General features: G+C 45.7%; 1 protein-coding gene across 3 annotated transcripts in view; it reads right to left on the minus strand.

The window, feature by feature from the left end:
- Positions 1 to 1,145: 1,145 nt before the first annotated feature.
- The window catches only part of LOC141111846 (uncharacterized), a 223,456-nt gene continuing 196,716 nt past the window's right edge, over positions 1,146 to 27,885 (minus strand). For 2 of the 3 annotated variants that reach the window (XM_073604007.1, XM_073604005.1), the window contains 2 exons: positions 27,385 to 27,765; positions 1,146 to 1,683 (listed from right to left, as the gene is read on the minus strand). In XM_073604007.1, coding sequence (XP_073460108.1) covers positions 1,619 to 1,683; positions 27,385 to 27,765 — 446 coding nt within the window. In that variant the 3' untranslated portion in view covers positions 1,146 to 1,618. The remainder of the gene's footprint in view (positions 1,684 to 27,384; positions 27,766 to 27,885) is intronic. The other variant, XM_073604006.1, reaches the window with a different exon arrangement.

The following is a 27,885-nucleotide window of genomic DNA, read 5'->3' on the forward strand; positions in this document are numbered from 1 at the left end:
GATGTGCTCTGTACTCTCACAGGAAAGTGAGGCCATAGGTCCTGCAGGTTATATCCTTTCTAATCAATAGTACACACCTTTATTCTGTGGTGAACCTGGGAATTTTAAAATATTAAAATATTTCTATCAAAAATATTTTTACCATATGATATGATCATTTTATTATCAACTTAGAGTCATTAGTGTGATTCCTGCATACTTTCACTGTTACCAGCATATATACTATGAACTGTGCTCAATAGTCTTATTACCTATGTATGTTAAACTACCTTTGTTACTTTGATTATGTATGTATAATGCAATGTGTAATAAAATTCCTTCATATTCACCCTATTATTCTTTGGGCTGTCATATGCTTCACACAAAGTATATGGTATATGGTTATATACTTTTCTCTTCAAAAATAAATGGGATGGATATCTATGTCCTCACCAGGTCATGATATCACATAAAGTCCCTAGGGATGGAAATACATGATCTCACCAGATCATGGCTTCCTAAAAGTCCCTAAATCTCCCCTTTTTCCCCAATTGTTTTTTTTTCAGCAACCTGGATCCTCAAGATAGATTCAATTCATGAACCTTCCTCCTGAGGGTCTCCAGTCATAGCCTACCCTCAGCCACTAATAAGCTGAGGTTGTTATAACTCGCAATAACTTAGTTTCCACTGACCTCAGTGGAAATATTTGCTTAACATGAATCCATCCCTAGGCTCCCTAAGTTGCATGGATCGCTATATACTCCTAGACGACTTATGTACACAATCTCAAACTCAGACCAGGATCTTCCGCTGTGCCTGTATACCTACACACATATATACATATATGCATAGATATACGTACATATTCCTACTAACCCAGTCTACATGTAAAAAAAAAAAAAAAAAAAAAAGCATGTTAATTTATTCAAATGAATTCTTCCTTGTATATAGGGCATAACAATGTTTTTAATCTAAAGATATCGAAAGAGCTCTGTAACGAGCCCCTGCTCGCTCGGTTCCACTCTCCAGACACTCCTCTGTGGCTATTGAATCAGATCGCAACATCTGATGGTTCGGTCATCCGATGCTCTGGGAATCGAACTACAGCTATGTGCCATTCAAATCCAGTTGTGATAGCTCAGAACAAACACCAGGCAGGCTGTATGTAAGTTCAACCAGGAATCTCACTTTTATTGCTGTACACAACACACTTTTATACACAGCAGTTTGAACACCCCTCCCCCAACAACCACTTTCCTATTGGTCAATTGTAAAGTACACTGTAGTCTTCACTCAGGTCCTCTTGTCCATGCAAATGAGGACTTGAAACAGGGTCAGCAGAGATTGGTCCGATAGCTTGAATAGGTGGACTGATATGTGTAATGACACAAAGAAGCCCCAGGGGGTAATAAAGTACATAAACAAATGGTCAAACACAGAACAATGCCTTCCTTCCAGACCATGGAGCCGTTAAGACAGGGCAGAAGACCCCCCACTGTGTAATAGAATCAAAGAAGAAATACTTCAGTATTCCAAGCTTCATGACAATCCAGTACTCCAAGGTTAATGACAAGCTCTGAATTAGGAAGTTTGTGACTTTCACATAAGTCGGGGAAAGTTTTGAATGAAGTAGAGGATGCTAAAATATCACAGATTCATTTAATACGTGTTTGTTCCATCTTCTCCATAAACTGGGTTTATCACCTGAAAATGAAGAAATGTGTCATTGTTAGGGTATCTTGTAAACAGAACAGATTACAAATAGATCTGATGGTGACAATAACTGACATTTATACCGCCACTAACTCACTCTGACAATAACTGACACTATGGCTGCTTTTACATTGATCAGTGTTTGCTGTTAGGATTGTGGATGGTGTATATGTGTCACCAAGGTTTCTCATCTACCAATGGTGAGCGGCTCCAGGACTTGTGACTTTTATAGAGAAAACTGTTTTCTCAGACCTTAGGAAGTTCTGGTCTGGGAGTCCTGAGGCTGTATAAAGCTTTGGGTGGGATAAAGCCTCCATCCATAGGTCCACATCTTGCCTGTTAAGTAGACCTCATTAAAGGGGAACTCCAACCAAAAGGGGAAGCTCCGCTTATTTGCTTCCTTCCCCCCTCCTCTGCCACATTTGGCACCTTTCAAAGGGGGGGGTACCAGTTTCTGACAGATGAGGTCCCCTGGAAATTTGGCCCTCCTCCTCCTTCCCCCGATGCCGGAGCCATTCACACAGCGCAGTGCGCTTCGCGCATGCGCAGTAGGGAACCGTCTGTGAAGCCGCAAGTTTTCACTGCCAGTTTCCCTTAGAAGAAATAACAACGTCAGCACCCGAGAGCCAATTGAAAAATCATCTGGGGTGCCGATATTGTGGGCTCCCTGGACAGGTAAGTGTCTGAATATTAAAAGTCAGCAGCTACAGTATTTGTGCAGGATTTGTAGCCAGGGCTGGTGCAAGGAAGTTTGACACCCTAGGCGAAACCCCATTTTGCTGTCCCCCCTTGGCTCGACCCCTGACTCCACCCTCTTTGCCCTGCCCATGTATACCCCACCTGCATGGTAGACTGCTACCATTTTGGGTGTGGAGTCAGTTACTAGCCTGGCACATGATACGTATGCAGGAGCTTGGAGGCGGGGGGGCACTGGCGTGGCATGGCACTAGGGTTGCCACATCATCCCTTTAATCCAGGACACACATTAATTACACAGGTTCTGTGGCTGATTAAGGTGGTAATTAAACACACTTGGTGCCTTATCTGCATTAAATCAGCCTCAGAACCTGTGTAATTCATATGTGTCCTGGATTAAAGGGATGATGTGGCAACCCTACGTGGCACCCCTGACTGATGTGTGCTCTAGGCCGGTGCCTACCTTAGGTAGCGCTGGCCCTGTACAGGGGATGTACACAGATAATCAAGGCACAGATGATCAGTGCATGCCCATCAGTGCCACCTATCACTGCCCATTAGTGCTGCCCATCAGTGCCACCTATCAGTGCCCATTACTGCTGCCCATCAGTGCCACCTATCAGTGCCCATTAGCGCTGTCCATCAGTGCCACCTATCAGTGCCCATTAGTGCCACCCATCAGTACCCATGGGCACTCAGTACCACCTATAAGTCTCCATCAGTGCCACTTATCAGTACAGCCTCATCAGTGACCATCAGTGGGGAACCCCTCATAATGGGCACAGCGGGTGTACAGACCCGGGAACTCAGCACAGGGATGGTGGGAACCCCTCATAATGGGCACAGCAGATGTACAGACCCGGGAACTCAGCACAAGGGTGGTGGTAATCCCTCATAATGGGCACAGCGGGTGTACAAACCCGGGAACTCTATAGAAAGGGGGAGGTTTGCCTGGATCGACCACAAATGAAAATACAAAAATAAGTAGTAGGGTCAGATATTCATCCAAAGAGATTAAATGGATGCAGTTTGGATTGTCTTGTGAAGCATACAAAACAACAAGGAAAAAGAAATTCCCCCAAAGAAGGCAAGTGGTCCAAACACAATCTGCCAAAAAACAGTATATTTATTAAGCTACAAAACACCACACAATAATACAAAAATGGGCAATATAGGGAAAATGTCAAATGACCATATTAAAATTGATAACGTTATCATTAAAAACACCGGAGCCGCGGCCAAACATACCCCATACACACACCAATCACAGCAGCAATTCCTACTACATTGGCCGATATCGTGTAAAAGGACACCTCAGATCAATCCAAGTATAGGTAGTAAGGTTGTATGGGAGTATGGGTGGATGAATGGATGTGAATAGATAATGAATGGGACGTATTCAACATTGCATAGAGACTAGTAGCAGTCCGGAAACTCATCCCATAGTGTGGGTAAAGCAGTTGAATTGGTCGGCAGTGACTGCTGAAGGTGATGATAGCCCAGGGTATGTAGGCAAAGCAGTTGTGTTTGTAGAAAGCAGTAGGGGGAGCAAAAACGACCCAGACTGTGTAAACTTATATATATTGAAGTGATACTTCTCTCACCAAGTGGATCAGCAGCTCATGAAGTCGTAAGCTCTACCCCAAATGATGGCTTGTAGATGTCAGACCAAACTGCATTTGCATTTGCCGTCAGGTAGAAAATGTCCTGCTCTGTCGGCGCCTTCAGTGAGGAGATGGGAGCCGGCCGTCAGCTGTTGATTCCCGGTCATCCATTCAAAAACACCATGAACTCGCGGCTCCGAGGTGACGTGCTGACGCGTTTCACCAGCCAATCACCGCTGGTTTCCTCAGAGCAAACCCGGGAACTCAGCACAGGGGTGGTGGGAAGCCCTCATAATGGGCACAGCAGATGAACAGACCTGGAAACTCAGCACAGGGGTGGTGGTAACCCCTCATAATGGGTAAAGCGGGTGTACAGACCTGGGAACTCAGCACGGGGATGGTGGAAACCCCTCATAATGGGTACAGCAGGTGTACAGACCCGGGAACTCAGCACAGGGATGGTGGTAACCCCTCATAATGGGCACAGCGGGTGTACAGACCTGGGAACTCAGCACGGGGATGGTGGAAACCCCTCATAATGGGTACAGCAGGTGTACAGACCCGGGAACTCAGCACAGGGATGGTGGTAACACCTCATAATGGGCACAGCAGGTGTACAGACCCGGGAACTCAGCACAGGGATGGTGGTAACCCCTCATAATGGGCACAGCGGGTGTACAGACCCGGGAACTCAGCACAGGGATGCAGTCACTGACTGCTGGTGGAAGGGAGAGAAGGAGAAGACTCCTTTAAGATTCTACAAGTGAAGGAAAATACAGACTAGTTCTAGTAAATGCTTCATTATTATCAGAAGTAGGGATGAGCTTCGAGTTTGATTCGAACTCATGCTCGACTTGAACATTGGCCGTTCGCAAGTTCGCCGAACAGCGAACAATTTGGGGTGTCCGCGGCAAATTCGAATGCCGCGGAACACCCTTTAAAAGTCTATGGGAGAAAACAAAAGTGCTAATCTTAAAGGCTTATATGCAAGTTATTGTCATAAAAAGTGTTTGGGGACCTGGGTCGTGCCCCAGGGGACATGGATCAATGCAAAAAAAAGTTTTAAAAACAGCCGTTTCTTCAGGAGCAGTGATTTTAATAATGCTTAAAGTCAAACAATAAAAGTGTAATATCCCTTTAAATTTCGTAGCTGGGGGGTGTCTATAGTATGCCTGTAAAGGGGCACATGTTTCTCGTGTTTAGAACAGTCTGACAGCAAAATGACATTTCGAAGTAAAAAACCCATTTAAAACTACTCGCGGCTAGTGCCGGTCCGACAATACACATAGAAGTTCGTTGATAAAAACGGCATGGGAATTCCTCACAGGGGAACCCCGGCCAAAATTTAAAAAAAAAAAATGATGTGGGGGTCCCCCTAAATTCCATACCAGACCCTTCTGGTGCAGATTTTAAGGGGAACCCCGCGCAAAAAAAAACGGTGTGGTGTCCCCCCAAAAATCCATACCAGACCCTTATCCGAGCACGCAACCTGGCAGGCCGCAGAAAAAGAGAGGGGGATGAGAGTGCGGCCCCCCTCCTGAACCATACCAGGCCACATGCCCTCAACATTGGGAGGGTGCTTTGGGGTAGCCCCTCAAAACACCTTGTCCCTATGTTGATGAGGACAAGGGCCTCATCCCCACAACCCTGGCCAGTGGTTGTGGGGGTCTGCGGGTGGAAGGCTTATCGGAATCTGGAAGCCCCCTTTAACAAGGGGACCCCCAGATCCCAGCCCCCCCATGTGAAATGGTTAGGGGGTACTTACCCCTACCATTTCACTAAAAAACTGTCAAAAATGTTAAAAATGACAAGAGACGGTTTTTGACAATTCCTTTATTTAAATGCTTCTTCTTTCTTCCTTCATCTTCTTCTGGTTCTTCTGGTTCTTCCTCCGGCGTTCTCGTCCAGCATCTCCTCCGCGGCGTCTTCTATCTTCTTCTCCTCGGGCTGCTCCGCACCCATGGCATGGGGGGAGGCTCCCGCTCTTCTCTTCATCTTCTTCTTCATCTTCTTCTCTTCTTCTTTTCTTCTCTTCTTCATTTTCTTCTCCGGGCCGCTCCACATCCATGCTGGCATGGAGGGAGGCTCCCACTGTGTGACGGCGTCTCCTCATCTGACGGTTCTTAAATAACCGGGGGGGGCGGGGCCACCTGGTGACCCCGCCCCCCTCTGACGCATGGGACATGACGGGACTTCCCTGTGGCATTCCCCGTGACGTCACAGGGAAGTCCCGTCAAGTCACCGTGCGTCAAAGTGGGGCGGGGTCACCGGGTGGCCCCGCCCCCATTATTTAAGAATCGTCAGACGAGGAGACGCGTCACACAGCGGGAGCCTCCCTACATGGCAGCATGGATGCGGAGCGGCCCGGAGAAGAAAATGAAGAAGAGAAGAAGAGAAGAAAAGAAGAAGAGAAGAAGATGAAGAAGATGAAGAGAAGAGCGGGAGCCTCCCCCCATGCCATGGGTGCGGAGCGGCCCGAGGAGAAGAAGATAGAAGACGCTGCGGAGGAGATGCTGGACGAGAATGCTGGAGGAAGAACCAGAAGAGCCAGAAGAACCAGAAGAAGATGAAGGAAGATAGAAGAAAGAAGAAGCATTTAAATAAAGGAATTGTCAAAAACTGTCTCTTGTCATTTTTAACATTTTTGACAGTTTTTTAGTGAAATGGTAGGGGTAAGTACCCCTTACCATTTCACACAGGGGGGAGGGCCGGGATCTGGGGGTCCCCTTGTTAAAGCCCCCCGCCCGCAGACCCCCACAACCACCGGCCAGGGTTGTGGGGATGAGGCCCTTGTCCTCATCAACATTGGGACAAGGTGTTTTGGGGGCTACCCCAAAGCACCCTCCCAATGTTGAGGGCATGTGGCCTGGTACGGTTCAGGAGGGGGGGCGCTCTCTAGTCCCCCCTCTTTTCCTGCGGCCTGCCAGGTTGCGTGCTCGGATAAGGGTCTGGTATGGATTTTTGGGGGGGACCCCATGCCGTTTTTTTGGGTTTTTTTGGCACGGGGTTCCCCTTAAAATCCCTACCAGACCTGAAGGGCCTGGTATTGAATTTAGGGGGACCTCTCGTCATTTTTTTTTTTTTAATTTTGGTTCGGGGTTCCCCTGTGGGGAATTCCCATGCCGTTTTTATCAATTAACTTCTATGTGTATTGTCGGCAATGCAATAGCCGCGAGTAGTTTTAAATGGGTTTTTTCCTTTGAAATGTCATTTTGCTGTCAGACTGTTCTAAACACGGGAAACATGCGCCCCTTTACAGGCATACTATAGACACCCCCCAGCTACGAAATTTAAAGGGATATTACACTTTTATTGTTTGACTTTAAGCATTATTAAAATCACTGCTCCTGAAAAAATGGCCGTTTTTAAAACTTTTTTTTGCATTGATATGTCCCCTGGGGCAGGACCCAGGTCCCCAAACACTTTTTATGACAATAACTTGCATATAAGCCTTTAAAATTAGCACTTTTGATTATTCATGTTCGTGTCCCATAGACTTTAACGGTGTTCGCGTGTTCGAACGAACTTTTTTCCTGTTCGCATGTTTTGGTGCAAACCGAACAGGGGGATGTTTGGCTCATCCCTAATCAGAAGTAACCAGGAGAATACATAGGGACTAGTGGGCAGCAGCCTGACTTGTAGGCAGTGTTTTCTATGGGTAGTCACCAGCAGAAGAAAGAAACATAAAGAGAGCCAACACACTGACCACCCTGTACAGCACTAATATCAGCTCCAGTAACAGTTAATAACAGCATGTTGTGTACCAGGACCCAGCACTCACCTACATGCCCTGTGCATTGTGACCGGGGGAGGGGGACATTCCAGGAACCTCTGGGTTATCAGGAAGAAGAGCTGAGTTGAACGCTGGTCATCCCGAAGGAACTGTTTACTGTCCTATAATGGGGGCGGCTGAGTGAGTACAGAGTGCAGTTTGCAGAGCAGTCAGTGTTGTGTATAGAGCGGCATTTACAAGCATCAGTCGGCTGTATTTTCCTCCTCTGATGTCTCCATATACACAGGATGTGCAGCTCCCCAGCTAGGACTCAGTGTGTGTATCAGTGTCAGAAGCTGGTGAAGACACTTCCAGGCCAGGCTGCTCTGTGTATTGTTGGTAGGAGGGGAGCGCAGATCTCTCTCATACAGTGCGGAGCAGCTCTATCAAAAATCTTCTGCTTTCCCCAATGACTGAGCCACGCTGTCTCCGCACTCCTCCCCCCTTCTCGTGTTTGTCAGTCCTCTCAGACCCTGCTCTACACACAAGGCTGTGTCATCTCCTCACCAGAGAGCTGTGTACACAGCAGCTGAAGTTGCGCTCTAGGTGGCAGTACGCCCTAGGCGGCTGCCTAGTCCGCCTAGTGGTAGCACCGGCCCTGTTTGTAGCTGCTGACTTTTAATTTTTTTGGTGAGGGGGGTTGGAGCTCCTCTTTAATTGATCTCAGCTGTCCACAGGAATGTTTATGTGTGAGCTGAGGGAAGCTAAGAGCCCTTCACACTGGGAGGGGTGTTATCAGTAAAGCGCCACTAGTTTTAGTGGGGCTTTACCGCTGTTATAGCGGGGCGCTTTTAACTCCCCAGAAGGGGTTAAAAGCGCCCGCTTAGCGCTGCTTTCAAATCACTTTTAAGGCGCTTTGAAAGCGGCACCCATTCATTCCAATGGCAGGGGTGATGGAGGAGCAGCATATAAAGCTTTCCCACACCGCCCCGAAGATGCTGCTTGCAGGACTTTTTTACTCATCCTGCCAGCACAGTGCTCCAGTGTGAAAGCACACAGACTCTCACACTGGGGAGCATTAAGAGGTGTTTTTCAGACGCTTTACATGCACTATTTTTAGCTCAAAAATGCCTAAAAAGAGTCCCATTGTGAAAGGGGTCTAAGGGCTCTCTCTCTTTCTCACTGCTGCCGGGTAAAAAGGCTGATTGCTGACAGAACACTAAAAAGGTACAAGTGTTACCTGGATGTTTTGGAGAACTCATTAGGGGACATTGTGTTAGTTAGGAACTGACATTGCAAAAAGATCTGAACACATTAATGGGGTGGCCGACTACATGGCAAATGAGGTTCAATGTAGAAAAATGTAAAATAATGCATTTGGGTGGCAAAAATATGAATGCAATCTATACACTGGGGGGAGAACCTCTGGGGGAATCAAGGATGGAAAAGGACCTGGGGGTCCTAGTAGATGATAGACTCAGCAATGGCATGCAATGCCAAGCTGCTGCTAATAAAGCAAACAGAATATTGACATTAAAAAGGGGATCAACTCCAGAGATAAAACGATAATTCTCCCTCTCTACAAGACTCTGGTCCGGCCGCACCTGGGGTATGCTGTCCCGTTCTGGGCACCAGTCCTCAGGAAGGATGTAATGGAAATGGAGCGAGTACAAAGAAGGGCAACAAAGCTAATAAAGGGTCTGGAGGATCTTAGTTATGAGGAAAGGTTTTGAGCACTGAACTTATTCTCTCTGGAGAAGAGACACTTGAGAGGGGATATGATTTCAATATACAAATACTGTACTGGTGACCCCACAATAGAAATTAAACTTTTTCGCAGAAGAGAGTTTAACAAGACTCGTGGCCACTCATTAAAATTAAAAGAAAAGAGGTTTAACCTTAAACTACGTAGAGGGTTCTTTACTGTTATGCCCTGTACACACGGTCGGATTTTCCGACGGAAAATGTGTGATAGGACCTTGTTGTCGGAAATTCCAACCGTGTGTGGGCTCCATCACACATTTTCCATCGGATTTTCCGACACACAAAGTTTGAGAGCAGGCTTTAAAATTTTCCGACAACAAAATTCCGATCATGTGTACACAAATCCGACGCACAAACTGCCACGCATGCTCAGAATAAATAAAGAGATGAAAGCTATTGGCCACTGCCCCATTTATAGTCCCGACGTACGTGTTTTACGTCACCGCGTTCAGAATGATCGGATTTTCCGACAACTTTGTGTGACCGTGTGTATGCAAGACAAGTTTGAGCCAACATCCGTCGGAAAAAATCCTAGGATTTTGTTGTTGGAATGTCCAAACAAAGTCCGACCGTGTGTACAGGGCATAAGAGCGGCAAGGATGTGGAATTCCCTTCCACAGGCGGTGGTCTCAGCGGGGGCATCGATAGCTTCAAGAAACTATTAGATAAGCACCTGAATGACCGCAACATACAGGGATATGTAATGTAATACTGACACATAATCACACACATAGGTTGGACTTGATGGACTTGTGTCTTTTTTCAACCTCGCCTACTATGTAGCTATGTAACTATGACATATGTTTATTAAAGTGATATTAAACACAAAACCAAAAATGAAATATAATGCAGCTAACCAATCATTAGATGTTTTTTCCTCCTTTGTTTTCACCTGGTGATCGGTCAGTAAAACACCTGATCGTTGTAAGCACCCCTGTCAGTGGTAAATGAGTTGTCTCAATCTTCTAACCTCTACATCTGCAGGACAGCGTGTTCTGTTGAAAACAACAAACTTACAGAAAGAAAGAAAGAAAGAAAGAACGAGAAAGAAAGAAAGAAAGAAAGAAAGAAAGAAAGAAAGAAAGAAAGAAAGAAAGAAAGAAAGAAAGAAAGAAAGAAAGAAAGAAAGAAAGAAAGAAAGAAAGAAAGAAAGAAAGAACGAGAAAGAAAGAAAGAAAGAAAGAAAGAAAGAACGAGAAAGAAAGAAAGAAAGAAAGAAAGAAAGAAAGAAAGAAAGAAAGAAAGAAAGAAAGAAAGAAAGAAAGAAAGAAAGAACGAGAAAGAAAGAACGAGAAAGAAAGAAAGAAAGAAAGAACGAGAAAGAAAGAATGAGAAAGAAAGAAAGAAAGAAAGAAAGAAAGAACGAGAAAGAAAGAAAGAAAGAAAGAAAGAAAGAAAGAAAGAAAGAAAGAAAGAACGAGAAAGAAAGAATGAGAAAGAAAGAAAGAAAGAACGAGAAAGAAAGAAAGAAAGAAAGAACGAGAAAGAAAGAATGAGAAAGAAAGAAAGAAAGAACGAGAAAGAAAGAAAGAAAGAACGAGAAAGAAAGAATGAGAAAGAAAGAAAGAAAGAACGAGAAAGAAAGAAAGAACGAGAAAGAACGAGAAAGAAAGAATGAGAAAGAAAGAAAGAAAGAAAATAATGAAAGGAAAAAAAGAAAACAAATGCAGCCATCACATCTAAGAATTGGTAAGCTGCAATATAGTAAATGTTTGCTTTTGGGTTTAATAAGAATCATTCTTTCTTTTATACTACAGACATGCAAAGTCCTTCCACATAATAACTACATTTTTTTGCTGTCTTGCTGAATAAAATTACAGGACATAAAAACTTGTACTGTGCCTGACGTGAGTGTGTATTATATTATATACCTATATTATATATTTCACCAGGGCTTTTTTTCTCAAACAATAGGTGACGAAAACAGTAGAAGGGTCTTAAAGGGGCATTAAATACCAGGATTGCATTACGTACAGAGTGCAGAGCTGTCACTTGTAAACACAGAAACCGGACTTCTGTGTTTACAAGTGATTGTGGTGAGCAGGCACCAAAGGGTCTGAGCCAGAGGTGGTGGAACTGAGTTCCACCAAGTTCCCCCTGAAAAAAAGCCCTGTATTTCACATTTATACATGTAGCCATGCTTTGTTAAGTTTAGGATGCAATGCAGGAAGTTTCACAAGTCATTTAAACAAGCACTGTGTTGTTTCTTAAGTAAATGGCTCCCTCTAGTGGTCAGCTCATCTCTGTGAAGTAAGACTGCTGTTCCTCACATAAGAGTATGGAACGAAACATAAACAGGAAGTGACTTCAAGGTTGATCTGAAAAGGACTCGCTTACCCACAGTACCCCACTTGCCCACCCACAAGGCCAAGTTACAGAATTGCCTGGTGGGTAGGGATGAGCCAAAAACCCCCCGGTTCGGTTCGCACCAGAACCTGCGAACGGACTGAAAATTTGCACGAACGTTAGAACCCCATTGACGTCTATGGGACTCGAACATTCAAAATCAAAAGTGTTCATTTTAAAGGCAAATTTGCATGGTATTGTCCTAAAAAGGGTTTGGGGACCCGGGTACTGCGCCAGGGGACATGTATCAATGCAAAAAAAAGTTTTAAAAACAGCTGTTTTTTTGGGAGCAGTGATTTTAATGATGCTTAAAGTAAAAAAAAAAAAAAAGTGAAATATTCCTTTAAATATCATACCTGGGGGTGTGTATAGTATGCCTTTAAAGTGGCACATGTTTCATGTGCTTAGAACAGTCCCTGCACAAAATGTCATTTTTAAAGGAAAAAAGTCATTTAAAACTGCTTGCGGGTTTAATGTAATGTCGGGTCCTGGCAATATGGATGAAAATCAGTGAGACAAACGGCATGGGTACCCCCCAGTCCATTACCAGGCCCTTTGGGTCTTGTATGGATATTAAGGGGAACCTCACACCCAAATTATAAAAAGGAAAGGTGTGGGGTCTCCAGGCCCTATATAGCCAGAACAGCAGTATACAGGCTGTGCAAACAAGACAGGGACTGTAGGTTTGTTGTTAAGTAGAATCTGTTTGTAATTTTGAACTGGTACATTTTTAACGTGTTTAGCTCCAGCCAAAAAATCTATTTTAAGCTTTTTGGAAAACATAAGGAAGGGTTATCACCCCTGTGACATTTGTTTTGCTGTCTGTGCTCCTCTTCAGAAGATTTCACCTCACTTTTTGTCCCAATGACAAATGTTTTTTGAAAATTTGGGGTTTTTAGTGAAAAGAAAAAAGGTAAAACTGTGCATAGGTAAAATATGAATAAATCAAAAAGCTGCAATCCCTATGTGTAACACAAACATAAATAAACCAAGTGAAAAAAATGAAACTGCGCTAGTAAAAACTAATATAGATGACAATTGACCATCATGAGGTGCAAAAAAACTCATATGAATATGTAAAGCATATATGTAGTTGCTCATAGAAAATATGCATTCAATAAATGTACAAAAGTGCATAATCATGTGCATCAGTGCAGGTTTTAAAACATATTAGAAGTCCATATAGTTGATGCGATGATCACCCAAGTGTTGATAAATATTGGAAATTAGTTGATGATTGAATATGAAGTGTCAAATCCACCGTCACCAAAATGTAAAAGCTGGCCGCTTACCAGGGGCACGTGCCCCTGAAAGACGTAATCTTGTTAAGAAACGCCACGTAGGGCGGAACGGAGTGACGTGTTTGCGTCATCCCCTATCGCTGTGGCTACCAGCAGGATGGGCTGTCTGTGGGTATCCGGCCGGTGCCCCAGACTTCTCTTCACATCGTTCGCCATTGTGATTTTACATGTGAGTGTTCATATATTTTTACTTAATAAAACCAAAGGATTTTACACTATTTGGAGCTCTCTTTCCATTTATGGCTATCCATGCTGAGGGTTTGTTGCCCCGCTATTGATCCACCTGACATTGAGGCCCCTAACTTTTCAACATAGCGCAGTTATCTGTTTTTTCTGATGGTGGTCCGGAGTGATTATTCCTTAACAGCTCACCCAGACCCTCTGGATTGGGGGGTCATGGGTCTCTGGTAAGCGGACAGCTTTTACATTTTGGTGACGGTGGATTTGACACTTCATAATCAAATTATCAACCAAAATGTAAAAGCTGGCCGCTTACCAGAGACCCATGACCCCCCAATCCAGAGGGTCTGGGTGAGCTGTTAAGGAATAATCACTCCGGACCACCATCAGAAAAAACAGATAACTGTGCTATGTTGAAAAGTTAGGGGCCTCGATGTCAGGTGGATCAATAGCGGGGCAACAAACCCTCAGCATGGATAGCCATAAATGGAAAGAGAGCTCCAAATAGTGTAAAATCCTTTGGTTGTATTAAGTAAAAATATATGAACACTCACATGTAAAATCACAATGGCGAACGATGTGAAGAGAAGTCTGGGGCACCGGCCGGATACCCACAGACAGCCCATCCTGCTGGTAGCCACAGCGATAGGGGATGACGCAAACACGTCGCTCCGTTCCGCCCTACGTGGCGTTTCTTAACAAGATTACGTCTTTCAGGGGCACGTGCCCCTGGTAAGCGGCCAGCTTTTACATTTTGGTGACGGTGGATTTGGCACTTCATATTCAATTATCAACTAATTTCCAATATTTATCAACACTTGGGTGATCATCGCATCAACTATATGGACTTCTAATATGTTTTAAAACCTGCACTGATGCACATGATTATGCACTTTTGTACATTTATTGAATGCATATTTTCTATGAGCAACTACATATATGCTTTATATATTCATATGAGTTTTTTGCACATCATGATGGTCAATATTAGTTTTTACTAGCGCAGTTTCATTTTTTTCATGGGGTTTTTTTTTGAAACAAGGATTGGTGATAAAGCATCAGTGAAGAGGAGACACGTTTTTCCCACATTAACTCTTACAGGAGAGAATTTCCCTTCCTAGGGGTAGATTTCATCTCACTTCCTGTTGTCTCCTTCCGTTTGTAAGTAGGAGTCGTTTGTAAGTTGGATGTTTGAAAGTAGGGGCCTGCCCTATATACTCAGCAGAAATTTGGGGCTTAGGTGTTGTTGTGGCCACAACACTGTAAGCCCCCACAGGGCCCTGCTGTGAAATATTAGATCAAGAATTGTAATTACATGCCCCTGTTGAACAGGGGCAGAAAAATTGGGCCTTTGGTGGTGGTGGTGGTGGCGCTGGTGCCACAACACTGTAAGTCCTCACAGTTACTCTTGGTGGGCGCAGAAACGGGCCCTGCTGTGAAATATTAGATCAAGAATTCTAATTACATGTCCCTGTTGGGGCTGAAAAATTAGGCCTTAGGCACTGGTGCTGGTGCCACAACACTGCAACCCCTCACAGATACTCTAGTTGGAGCGCAGGAACTAGCCCTGCTGCAAAGAATTGCATCAAAAATTGTAATTACATGCCCCTGTTAAACAGGGGCTGAAAAATTGGGCCTTAGGCACTGGTGCTGGTGCCACAACACTGCAACCACTCACAGATACTCTAGTTTGAGCGCAAGAACTAGCCCTGCTGCAAAGAATTGCATCAAAAATTGTAAATACAAGCCCCTGTTAAACAGGGGCTGAAAAATTAGGCCTTAGGCACTGGTAGCGGCGCCCAGAACCAAAAATGTTCTTACAAGCTATCAGCATGATCATTGAGGAGGAAGAGGATTATTACTCAGCATAACAGGATAGTTAGCATCAGCATAGGCAGTCTTTGAAGGGATCTGACATTTCAAAAAAAAATTATTCGGTTAGATCAGCATCAGGTGCTTGGTAGCTGGTGGTGATCCAAGACTGATTCATTTTTATGAAGGTCAGTAGATCGACCGAGTCGGTGGACAGATGCACCCTGTGATCGGTTACAAAGCCTCCGGCAGGACTGAATGTGCGTTCCGAAAGAACGCTGGATGCAGGACAGGCCAGTAACTCAGTTGCATACTGTGCAAGGTCTGGCCAGTGATCCATCCTCAAGACCCAGTAACCCAGAGGATTTTCGGTGGGAAAGGTGTCCAAGTCAGATCTTTCCCCTAGGTATTCCTGCACCATGTAAAACAGACGCTGGCGATGGTTGCTGGAACCGATCATACCTTGGGGCTGCGGACTAAAAAATTGTCAGAATGAATCGGTCAGACGGCCACCTTCTCCACCGCTTCTTCTTTGACTGACCGAAGCCTCAGCAACACGTTGTCCAGAAACAGGAGTTTGTAACCTCCCAGTCTCTGGGAACACGTTGCACAGACCTTTCTGCAAGGCCTCCCGAAGATGTTTCATCCTCTGCTCCCTCTGCGATGGCAAAATAAGGTCCGCAACCTTACCCTTATAATGTGGATCAAGGAGGGTTGCCAGCCAGTATTGTTCCTTCTCCTTGATACCACGAATACGAGGATCCTTCCACAGGCTTTGCAGGATCAGGGAGGCCATGCAGCGTAGGTTTGCTGAGGCATTCGGTCCGGAGTCCTCTGGGTCACTAAGGACGACATGATCCGCAGCCACCTCCTCCCAGCCACGTACAAGTCCATGTGTTTCTTGGGACTGTAAATGATCCCTTAAAGACTGCTGCTGATGCTGAGTGCCAGGCTCCACCTCCATACTGACACAATCCTCCTCCTCCTCCTCTTCCTGTGTGATCGGTGGGCACGCAGGAACACTGTCTGGATAAAGGGGGCCTTGAGAGCTAAGTATGTCCTCCTCTTCCTGCCTCTGTTCTGCCTCAAGTGCCCTGTCCATTATTCCACGCAGCGTGTGCACCAACAGGTGGACAAGGGGGACAGTGTCACTGATGCATGCACTGTCACTGCTCACCATCCTCGTGGCCTCCTCAAATGGTGACAGGACAGTGCATGCATCCCTGATCATGGCCCACTGGCGTGGGGAAAAAAAAACAAGCTCCCCTGACCCTGTCCTGGTGCCATAGTCGCACAGGTACTCATTGATGGCCCTCTGCTGCGTGGGCAGCCGCTGCAGCAAAGCCAACGTTGAGTTCCACCTGGTGGGCATGTCACAGATTAGGCGGTTCTTGGGCAGGTTAAATTCTTTTTGGAGGTCTGCCAGCCAAGCACTGGCATTATATGATCAGCGGAAATGCACACAGACTTTCCTGGCCTGCCTCAGGACATACTGTAAGCCCGGGTACCTTCCCAAGAACCGCTGCACCACCAAGTTAAGGACGTGAGCCAAACAGGGCACATGGGTCATTTGTCCCTGTCGGAGGGCGGAGAGGAGGTTGGTGCCATTGTCGCAAACCACCATTCCTGCCTTAAGTTGGCGTGGCATCAACCACCTCTTAACCTGCCCCTGCAGAGCTGACAGAACCTCTTCCCCAGTGTGGCTCCTGTCCCAAGAGCACACCAGCTCAAGCACCGCATGGAACCTTTTGGCCTGCGTACTTGCGTAGACCCTTGAATGCCTACGGAGCACCGCTGGTTCCAAGGACAAAGCACAGGAAGAGGCTATGGAGGAAGAAGAAGAGGAGGGGGTGGAGGAGAGAGGTGTGTCAGAATCACTAGTAGTGGCATTTTGGAGGCATGGTGGCGGAACAACCTCCAACACTACTGGACCTTGTCCTGCATCCTTCCCAGCTGCCAGAAGAGTCATACAATGCGCCGTGAAACTTAGGTAATGTCCCACTCAGGAACCGCACATTCCACAAACTCACAGAAGGGGGCAGAGTCTACCAACTGAAAAGGTAGCAGTTGAAGTGCTAGCAATTTTGCCAAGCTAGCATTCAACCGCTGGGCATGTGGATGGCTGGGAGCGAACTTCTTTTTGCGGTGCAGCAGCTGGGGCAGGGAAATTTGCCTGCTACAATCTGACGTCGGTGTACCGATAGCAGATTGCTCACAAGTACTTGGCTGTGTCACACCTAATTCTACACCTTCATTCCTCTCAGTGCAGGTCTCAGAGAGGACTGAAGGTATAGCGGGGTTGGAGATCTTAGCTGATGAGAAGTAAGGAGAGGTCCTCTTTGTTTTTTGGTGTGGGTCTTTTAGGTACGCTTGCCAACGAACTGCATGGCAGGTCAACATATGTCTGGTCAAGCATGTGGTGCCCAAGTGGGAGATGTTTTGGCCACGTGAGATACGCTTGAGATATATGTTGCAAATAACAGCAGTGCCATCTGATGCACTCGTCTCAAAAAAGACCCACACCAAAGAACTTTTGGAATAACGCGCAGAGACAGCAGCGCCCTGCACATGCGGAGCACTGAGGTGTGATGCAGTCAGTGTGCTGCCCTTAGGCTGCCCCTGGAGGGCATCCTGCCTCATTGGTGATGTGCCTCCTCCTCTCTCCTATCAAGCACCCACATTGAGTCAGTGACCTCATCATCCCCTCCCTCCACATCACTGGAGCAAACCTGGCAGTATGCTGCAGCAGGGGGAACATGACTGCCAGATTGCTGTCCTTCTTGGGCACCCCCTCTGTCTGTGCTCACGTTGCTGCCTTCATCTAGCTCAGTATCATCACCAGAGCCTTCTAAACATTGGGCATCCTCTTGGAGCATGTACCCAACACTGTGGTCAAACAGTTTGAGGGACTCCTCAGGAGGACATGGTGGGGCTAGGGAAGGAGTCACTGATGCCATTGAGCCAAGGGAAGAGGCTGCGTTGGCAGCTGCTTTGCCAGACAAAGTACCCTGAGCATGGGTGAGAGAGGATGAAGAGGATGAGGACGGCTTGGTCATCCACTCGACCAAGTCTTCTGCATGTTGCAGCTCAACACGGCCAGCTGCCGAAAAAAGGCCAAGCGTGTCCCACGGCCACGTGCTGATGAGGATATACTGTGTCCACGACCAGCACTGTTGCCTCTAGACACAGAGCCTGCTTGCCCTCTTTTATTGGCTTGTGACTGTCTGCCTCTCCTTGTTGTACTAATGGCCTGCAGTGAGATGTAGCTGCACTAAGCTGGGATATATATATATATATATATATATATATATATATACTGATACTGCAGCTAGCAAAATCAACTGCCTGCCTGTAGTATTATTAGTATGAGAACACCACCAATCTTCCACAGGTAGCTTTATCTGAACACTGTGCAGAGGTCGCACTACACTAACTTGTAGCTTTAGCTGAACACTGTGCAGAGGACACACTACACTAACGTTTAAATAATGTAGCTGCCTGCGGTAGTGAGATAGGATCAGGAAAACACCACCAACCTTCTACAGGTAGCTTTAGTTGAACACTGTACAGAGGTCGCACTACACTAACGTGTAAATAATGTAGCTGCCTGAGGTAGTGATAAGGATCAGGAAAACAACACCAACCTTCTACAGGTAGCTTTAGCTGAACACCGCGCAGAGGTCGCACTACACTAACGTGTAAATAATGTAGCTGCCTGCGGTAGTGATAGGATCAGGAAAACACCACCAACCTTCTACAGGTAGCTTTAACTGAACACTGTGCAGAGGTCGCACTACACTAACGTTTAAATAATGTAGCTGCCTGCGGTAGTGATGGGATCAGGAAAACAACACCAACCTTCTACAGGTAGCTTTAGCTGAACACTGTGCAGAGGTCGCACTACACTAACTTGTAGCTTTAGCTGAACACTGTGCAGAGGTCGCACTACACTAACTTGTAGCTTTAGCTGAACACTGTGCAGGGGTCGCACTACAGTAACTTGTAGCTTTAGATGAACACTGTGCAGAGGTCGCACTACACTAACTTGTAGCTTTAGCTGAACACTGTGCAGGGATCGCACTACACTAACTTGTAGCTTTAGCTGAACACTGTGCAGAGGTCGCACTACACTAACTTGGAGCTTTAGCTGAAAACTGTGCAGAGGTCGCACTACACTAACTTGTAGCTTTAGCTGAGCACTGTGCAGAGGTTGCACTACACTAACTTGTAGCTTTAGCTGAACACTGTGCAGAGGTCGCACGACACTAACTTGTAGCTTTAGCTGAACACTGTGCAGAGGTCACACTACACCAAAAAATAATGTAGCTGCCTGCGGTAGTGATAGGATCAGAAAAACACCACCAATCTTCTACAGGTAGCTTTAGCTGAACACTGTGCAGAGGACGCACTACCCTAACTGTAAATACTGTAGCTAATAGGGGCCCAAGTTACGCTGTTATACCGGGACTTTTATGACAAGTCATATTCCCATACGTAAGTTGGAGGAGCTTGAGATTTGGGGAATAGGGACCACCAGAAGTCCCTACGATGGTTACATCCCCATTCAAATTTCCTTTGGGCCGGCAGCTGTCAGGAAAGAAGAGACTTTCGACACGTTGGCTGTCGTGTGCCCCAGGCCCCCAGGGGCTGGGTGAAATTCCATACTGGTGGGGACGAACACGGATCTAGTGAGAAGACTGCTGTTCTCAGTGTTGGATAAGGAGGGGTCCACCACTCACAAGATGAAAATATTTGCCAGCACACCATGGAACGGCGTAGATAGCGTCCAAACGTGTAGTTTATTGCATGATCACAACACAAAGAGAGTGCAACGTTTCGGAGCCACGCAGGACCCCTTCGTCAGGCATGTGATAAATGTGAAAAAACTGTGAAAATTATATAAAGAAACATCAACCAATCAGGAGAAAAGAAAAGGAAAAAAACAAAAGACTCCTACCACCCCCAGACTGGTGTGACGTCATAAATCCAGCCAAAAAGGCACTAACAAATGTTTAAAAAAAATGTTTTCATGAATGGAGGAAAAGTAAATGACAAAGGAGGGCACAGAAAAAAGTAATGTGAAACTGTCATCATGGTACCTCCTCGACGATGCTGCAAACCGTTGTGGGGATGGAACAGCTGTTAGGGAACATCAGGCTGCAGTGCACGATCCCGTAACGGATCGGCGCCAATGCCAGGATCGGATGCTGTGGGACGAGACTCAGTGTTAAACATAGGATGCGCTTGCGTCATGCAGCAGTAGCAGGAGACACTGAGTCTCGGTCCACAGCATCCGATCCCGGGACCGGCGCCGATCCATTACGGGATCGTGCACTGCAGCCTGATGTTCCCTAACAGCTGTTCCATCCCCACAACGGTTTGCAGCATCGTCGAGGAGGTACCATGATGACAGTTTCACATTACTTTTTTCTGTACCCTCCTTTGTCATTTACTTTTCCTCCATTCATGAAAAAAAAATTTTAAACATTTGTTAATGCCTTTTTGGCGGGATTTATGACGTCACACCAGTCTGGGGGTGAGAGGAGTCTTTTGTTTTTTTCCTTTTCTCTTCTCCTGATTGGTTGATGTTTCTTTATATAATTTTCACTGTTTTTTCACATTTATCACATGCCTGACGAAGGGGTTCTGCGTGACTCCGAAACGTTGCACTCTCTTTGTGTTGTTACCATGCAATAAACTACACGTTTGGACACTATCTACGCCGTTCCATGGTGTGCTGGCAAATATTTTCATTTTGACTTGAACCAGTATCCAGCTGGTTGTTGCTGCAGCACCCATATTTTGTGAGCTCATCCAGGAAAGTGTGCGATGGGAATATGAAGCACCACTCACAAGATTCACCTGCAATTACGGCAAGCTTGCCAGCAGGTGGTAAGGGAAAAGAAAGCTCCGAAAGGAGAAGTGGGGCGGCTGTGGAAGTTGGAGGCTAGAAAAAGGATCCTACAGCCGGGAGAGGTTGCTCATGTGAAGGCCACAGTTAAACTAATGTGGGATCAACCAGGGCCATTTGTAGTACTGGAGACAGATGAGCGAGCCCGAGCAATAGGTCTGGAGATGGTTCCTGAGTTGGTCCTCACTAGGAAGGAGCTTCAAGTTCGAGTCGAACTCATGTTCGATTCGAACATCGGCTGTTCGCCGAACAGCGAACAATTTGCGGATAGAAGATAGAAGAAAGAAGAAGCATCTAAATAAAGGAATTGTCAAAAACTGTCTCTTGTTATTTTTAACATTTTTGACAGTTTTTTTGTGAAATATTAGGGGTACTTTTGTACCCCCTTACCATTTCACACAGGGGGGAGGGCCGGGATCTGGGGGTCCCCTTGTTAAAGGGGGCTTCCAGATTCCGATATGCCCCCCTCCTGCAGACCCCCACAACCACCGGACAAGGGTTGTGGGGATGAGGCCCTTGTCCCCATCAACATGGGAACAAGGTGTTTTGGTGGGCTACCCCAAAGCACCCTCCCAATGTTGAGGGCATGTGGCCTGGTACGGTTCAGGAGGGGGGGCGCTCTCTCATCCACCCTCTTTTCCTGCGGCCTGCCAGGTTGCGTGCTCAGATAAGGGTCTGGTATAGATTTTTGGGGGGACCCCACACCATTTTTTTTTTTTTTTATTTGTCCGGGGTTCCCCTTAATATCCATACCAGACCTGAAGGGCCTGGTATGGAATTTAGGGGGACCCCCCCACGTCATTTTTTTTTAAATTTTGGTTCAGGGTGCCCCTGTGGGGAAATCCCATGCAGTTTTTATCAATGAACTGTTATGGTTATGTATATTGTCGGACCAGCAATTCATTAATAGCCGCGAGTAGTTTTAAATGACTTTTTTCCTTTGAAATGTCATTTTATGAAATGCCGTTTTTGAAACTTTTTTTTGCAATGATCCATGTCCCCTGGGGCAGGACCCAGGTCCCCAAACACTTTTTATGATAATAACTTGCATATAAGCCTTTAAAATTAGCACTTTTGATTATTCATGTTTGTGTCCCATAGACTTTAACGGTGCTCGCGTGTTCAAACAAATTTATTGCCTGTTCGCATGTTCTGGTGCAAACCGAACAGGGGGGTGTTCGGCTCATCCCTAGTCCTCACCTGGGACCTGCATAGAACAGGAAGGAAAGTGCCCATTCAGTTGAAGAATGTGACTGACCAGCCAATTACATTGGGGGCTCGAATGTTGGTGGGGCAGGTGAGTGCTGCCACCCCTGTACTCCCGTAAGAAGCGAAGGGTTCGGAGAATAGCCAGCAGCTACAGAAGGAGTTCCAGTACTGTTCAGAAAATTTACCCTCATCCTGGCAAGCAAGGGCAAAGACTCAGCTGAAGAAATGGGAGAAGCTGTTTGCTAAAGATGATTTTGATGTGGGATGCGCAAGAAGTGCTAAACACAGAATTCGTCTTCAGGAGGACAAGCCTTTCTGAGGAGCTCGGAGGGTACCCATCAGTGACCTAGAAGATTTAAGAGAACAGCTTGCTGAGTTAAAAAAGGTCAGGGGTAATTCAAGAGTCTAGGAGTCCTTATGCCTTCCCTATAGGGATGAGCTGAACACCCCCCGGTTCGGTTCGCAGCAAAACTTGCGAACAGACAAAAAATTTGTTCGAACACATGAACACCATTAAAGTCTATGGGATATGAACATGAATAATCGAAAGTGCTCATTTTAAAGGCTTATATGCAAGTTATTGTCATAAAAAGTTTTTGGGGACCCGAGTCCTACCCCAGGGGACATGTATCAATGCAAAAAGAAGTTTTAAATATGGCTGTTTTTTTGGGAGCAGTGATTTTGATAATTCTTAAAGTGAAACAATAAAAGTGTAATATTCCTTTAAATTTCGTACCTGGGGGGTGTCTATAGTATGTCTGTAAAGGGGCGCATGTTTCCCGTGTTCAGAACAGTCTGAAAGCAAAATGACATTTCAAAGGAAAAAAAGTCATTTAAAGCTACTCGCAGCTATTAATGAATTGTTGGTCTGACAATACACATAAAAGTTCATTGATAAAAATGGCATGGGATTTCCCCACAGGGGAACCCCAAACCAAAATTAAAAAAAAAAAAATGATGTGCGGGTCCCCCTAAATTCCATACCAGGCCCTCCAGGTCTGGTATGGATATTAAGGGGAACCCCGGCCAAAAAAAATGGCGTGGGGTCCCCTTCAGGTCTGGTATGGATTTTGAGGGGAACCCCACGCCAAAATTTTTTTTAAAAAATGGCATGGGGTCCCCCCAAATATCCATACCAGACCCTTATCCGAGCATGCAACCTGGCAGGCCACAGGAAAAGAGGGGGGATGAGAGAGCGGCCCCCCTCCTGAACCGTACTAGGCAACATGCCCTCAACATTGGCAGGGTGCTTTGGGGTAGCCCCCCCAAAACACCTTGTCCCCATGTTGATGGGGACAAGGGCCTCATCCCCACAACCCTTGCCCGGTGGTTGTGGGTCTGCGGGAGGGGGGCTTATCGGAATCTGGAACCCCCCTTTAACAAGGGGACCCCCAGATCCTGGCCCTCCCCCCCTGTGTGAAATGGTAAGGGTACCCCTACCATTTCACAAAAAAATTTCAAAAAATGTTAAAAATGACAAAAAACAGTTTTTGACAAATCCTTTTTTAAATGTTTCTTCTTTCTTCTATCTTCTATCTTCTATCTTCTATCTTCTATCTTCTTTCTTCTATCTTCTTTCTTCTATCTTCTATCTTCTTTCTTCTATCTTCTTTCTTCTATCTTCTTTCTTCTATCTTCTTTCTTCTATCTTCTATCTTCCTTCGGTTTCTTCCTCCATCTTCTTCTTCTTCTGGTTCTTCTGGTTCTTCCTCCGGTGTTCTCGTCCAGCATCTTCCTCCGCAGCGTCTTCTTCCCTTCTTCTCGGGCCGCTCCGCATCCATCATGATGGGAGGCTCCCGCTGTGTGACTCTTCTCCTCCTCTGACGGTTCTTAAATAACGGAGGGCGGGGCCACCTGGTGACCCAGCCCCCCTCTGACGCACATTATTTAAGAACCGTCAGAAGAGGAGAAGAGTCACACAGTGGGAGCCTCCCATCATGGTGGATGCGGAGCGGCCCGAGAAGAAGAAGGGAAGAAGACGCCGCAGAGGAAGATGCCGGACGAGAACACCGGAGGAAGAACCAGAAGAACCAGTAGAAGAAGATGGAGGAAGAAACCGAAGGAATATAGAAGAGAGAAGAAAGAAGATAGAAGATAGAAGAAAGAAAAAGCATTTAAATAAAGGAATTGTCAAAAACTGTCTCTTGTCATTTTTAACATTTTTGACAGTTTTTTTGTGAAATGGTAGGGGTACCCTTACCATTTCACACAGGGGGGAGGGCCGGGATCTGGGTGTCCCCTTGTTAAAGGGGGCTTCCAGATTCCGATAAGCCCCCCCACCCCCGGCCCCCTACAACCACCGGGCATGGGTTGTGGGGATGAGGCCCTTGTCCCCATCAACATGGGGACAAGGTGTTTTGGGGGGCTACCCCAAAGCACCCTTCCAATGTTGAGGGCATGTGGCCTGGTACGGTTTATGAGGGAGGGGCGCTCTCTCATCCACCCTCTTTTCCTGCAGCCTGTCAGGTTGCGTGCTCGGATAAGGGTCTGGTATGGATTTTTGGGGGGACCCCATGCCATTTTTTTTTAAAATTTTGGCGTGGGGTTCCCCTTAAAATGTAGATTTTGAGGGGGACCCCACGCCATTTTTTAAAAAATTTTGGTTCGGGGTTCCCCTATGGGGAATTCCCATGCCGTTTTTATCAATGAACTTTTATGTGTATTGTCGGACCGGCAATTCATTAATAGCCGCGAGTAGTTTTAAATGACTTTTTTTCCTTTGAAATGTAATTTTGCTGTCAGACTGTTCTAAACATGGGAAACATGTGCCCCTTTACAGGCATACTATAGACACCCCCCAGGTACGAAATTTAAAGGAATATTACACTTTTATTGTTTCACTTTAAGCATTATTAAAATCACTGCTCCTGAAAAAACGGCCATTTTTAAAACTTTTTTTTGCATTGATCCATGTCCCCTGGGGCAGGTCAAACACTTTTTTATGACAATAACTTGCATATAAGCCTTTAAAATTAGCATTTTTGATTATTCATGCTTGTGTGCCATAGACTTTAACGGTGTTAGCGTGTTCGAACAAATTTTTTGCCTGTTTGTATGTTCTGGTGCGAACTGAACAGGGGGTGTTTGGCTCATCCCTAGTCAGGAGGTCCCTTGAGCAGGAATTTTAGGAGACATTGTCAACTAAAAAGGTTATAGATGCTGAAGTTGAAACAATTGTCCCTGAAGATCAAACTGGAGACTTGATGGATTTTTCCAGTAAAGTATTGTCAGTACCAGAACCTGAAGAATCAAGACAGGCCTCTGTAACCTCAACTCAGGATCCTTTCGTTGATATGAATGTCCAAATAGAAGACCGAGACGAGGTTAAAGACTCAACTCAGAATGATGAAAGTCCTTTAACCATGAGGTTGAGACAGAATGTGCATCCGCCACAGAGACTCACATATGATATGCTGGGAGAGAGTTCTGAAGAGCAGGTTCACACTGTTCATAGATCAGCTCCTGAAGTTATGCCCTCTACTGTTAATTTGGTAGGGGGCAGCTCGACTCTAACCTCTGACACCGATGCGTGGGACATGGCAATCGCCCTGGCCTTTTCAAAAATTGATTATTAACTCACTGATGATATGTACAAGTTAATTAGAGGGAGTTCAGAAGTGTGTAGCTATTTGTCTAGCTTGAAGTGATATTAGGATTACCACCAGATAAATTGAGTTTTATCTTTTGGGGACCAAAGAATCAAGGTAGGGGAGTGTGTAGCCATGCTTTGTTAAGTTTAGGATGCAATGCAGGAAGTTTCACAAGTCATTTAAACAAGCACTGCATTGTTTCTTAAGTAAATGGCTCCCTCTAGTGGTCAGCTCATCTCTGTGAAGTAAGAATGTTGTTCCCCACGTAAGAGAATGGAACGAAACATAAACAGGAAGTGACTTCAAGGTTGATCTGAAAAGGACTCGCTTACCCAGAGTGCCCCACTTGCCTACCCACAAGGCCAAGTTACAGAATTGCCTAGTGGGTAGGGTTATATAAAGGACATGCATGGCACGTGGGAGGCCTCTTCTTTCCGGGATGTGAGACCTGCCTGCAGGGGTCTGTGTGGGAGTGTTCAGAAGAGCGTGGCCTGCTTGGCGCGGAACGGAGTTGATGCCACCGGAGAAGTTTTGGACACAGTGTGCGGGAGCCGCGAGTGATTGGGTCGGAGGATCCAGGAAGCCTGAAGAGGTCTAAGGACAGCCATCATTAATCTGACGTAGCGGTGCGGTGTGCCGGAGCCCACCTGAAGCGGGACTGAGATCACAGAAACGGAGCAGAGTAACAGTCTGGACTTGGTGTGGTGAGAGGGCTGTTGCCCAAGATTTAAATAACGCTTAACACAGTACAGTTTAGCTCATAGTGTTGCTGAGGCCTGCTGTGCTACGGACCGGCTTCATTCAAATATTCAAATAGACTGAGTTTAACCAGGCCTCAAAGCCTGCACTCCATTAGGCATTGACTGACGGTGCAGTTGTATTCTCACAAGAAGAATAATACAAGCGTGTTGCATAATTGAGTTTACTGTTATCTACTACTTATTACTTTGCCATCTGCTCATTCACTGGAACACAAATACTGCAGTATAATACGGCTAGCTGAAGAAAGAAGACAAGAGACTATATCATTCATTATATGGCCTTCTAGTTCTGTTACATACTCTAAGAACTGCATTGTACTACAGGGGGAGCTCTTAAGGATTTATACTGTATCATATTGTTTTCCTAGTACTACATAGTGTGCTGCAAGTCTGGTGTGTTTGCGTGGTCGCACTGGAAGTGGGAAGGTGCCCAGAGTAAAGGTCTTACCACCCTGAGCATTAGTCCCACTTGGGGACACATCCGCATGCACTATTTATTTAGTGTTTAGATTGAATATTTGGTTATAAGTTAATTGCAACTGTTTTGCCTTGGATGTAAGAACTTGGGAGGTATTCTCTCTATTTAATTCAGTTCTTTCAGTAAACTGCTTATGTTATTCAATCACAATTTGTGTATGTGTGACATTTACTGATAGCATAGAACCCGAGGTGTCAGAGGTAAGGGTAGCCGCGAGGAGTCGGGATAGCCAGTGGGAAATAGAACAAATCAGCAGCCCCCACGGGGGTACCGCTACATACATCTAGAATTTCTTACATTTCTTCAGGTACAGATAATCAGATCTCACCTTTGATCACATTCAGAGCTCGATATCTATACCTGGGCCATCTCATTGCAGCGTGAGTGACTTCCAGAATAAGTATGGCGCCGTCATCTGTATCTATGTTTGGAGTTAGAGACATTCTGCAATCACATTTGTAGCTTCCATCTTCTGTTTCTGTCATCTCCACTTCCATCTCCACTGGTAACGTTGTATTGTCCCCATCCGATGGACGGCCCATTGATGGCCATGAGTGGATGAGATGTTTTTTCATTTCATTACGTCTTTTCAGGTGTAAAGTTATGTGAATATCCTTTGGCCTGAATCCGGTTATCTGACAGGATAGAGTTGTCTTCTTCATATGAGGAATCCACGTCTCCCCGATGATGTCTGATACAATAACGTTAACTGTAAAACAATGAGAAGGAGCAATAATTACTTCACTAAGATCAGGATAAGGCCGGGGACATGTGATGGTTTTTCATTATCTCTCTGCAGTTTTCATTCCTTTTCTGCTCACACTGACAT

This window comes from Aquarana catesbeiana, linkage group LG11, assembly GCF_042186555.1.
Source record: "Aquarana catesbeiana isolate 2022-GZ linkage group LG11, ASM4218655v1, whole genome shotgun sequence".
NCBI classification, from domain to species: Eukaryota; Metazoa; Chordata; class Amphibia; order Anura; family Ranidae; genus Aquarana; species Aquarana catesbeiana.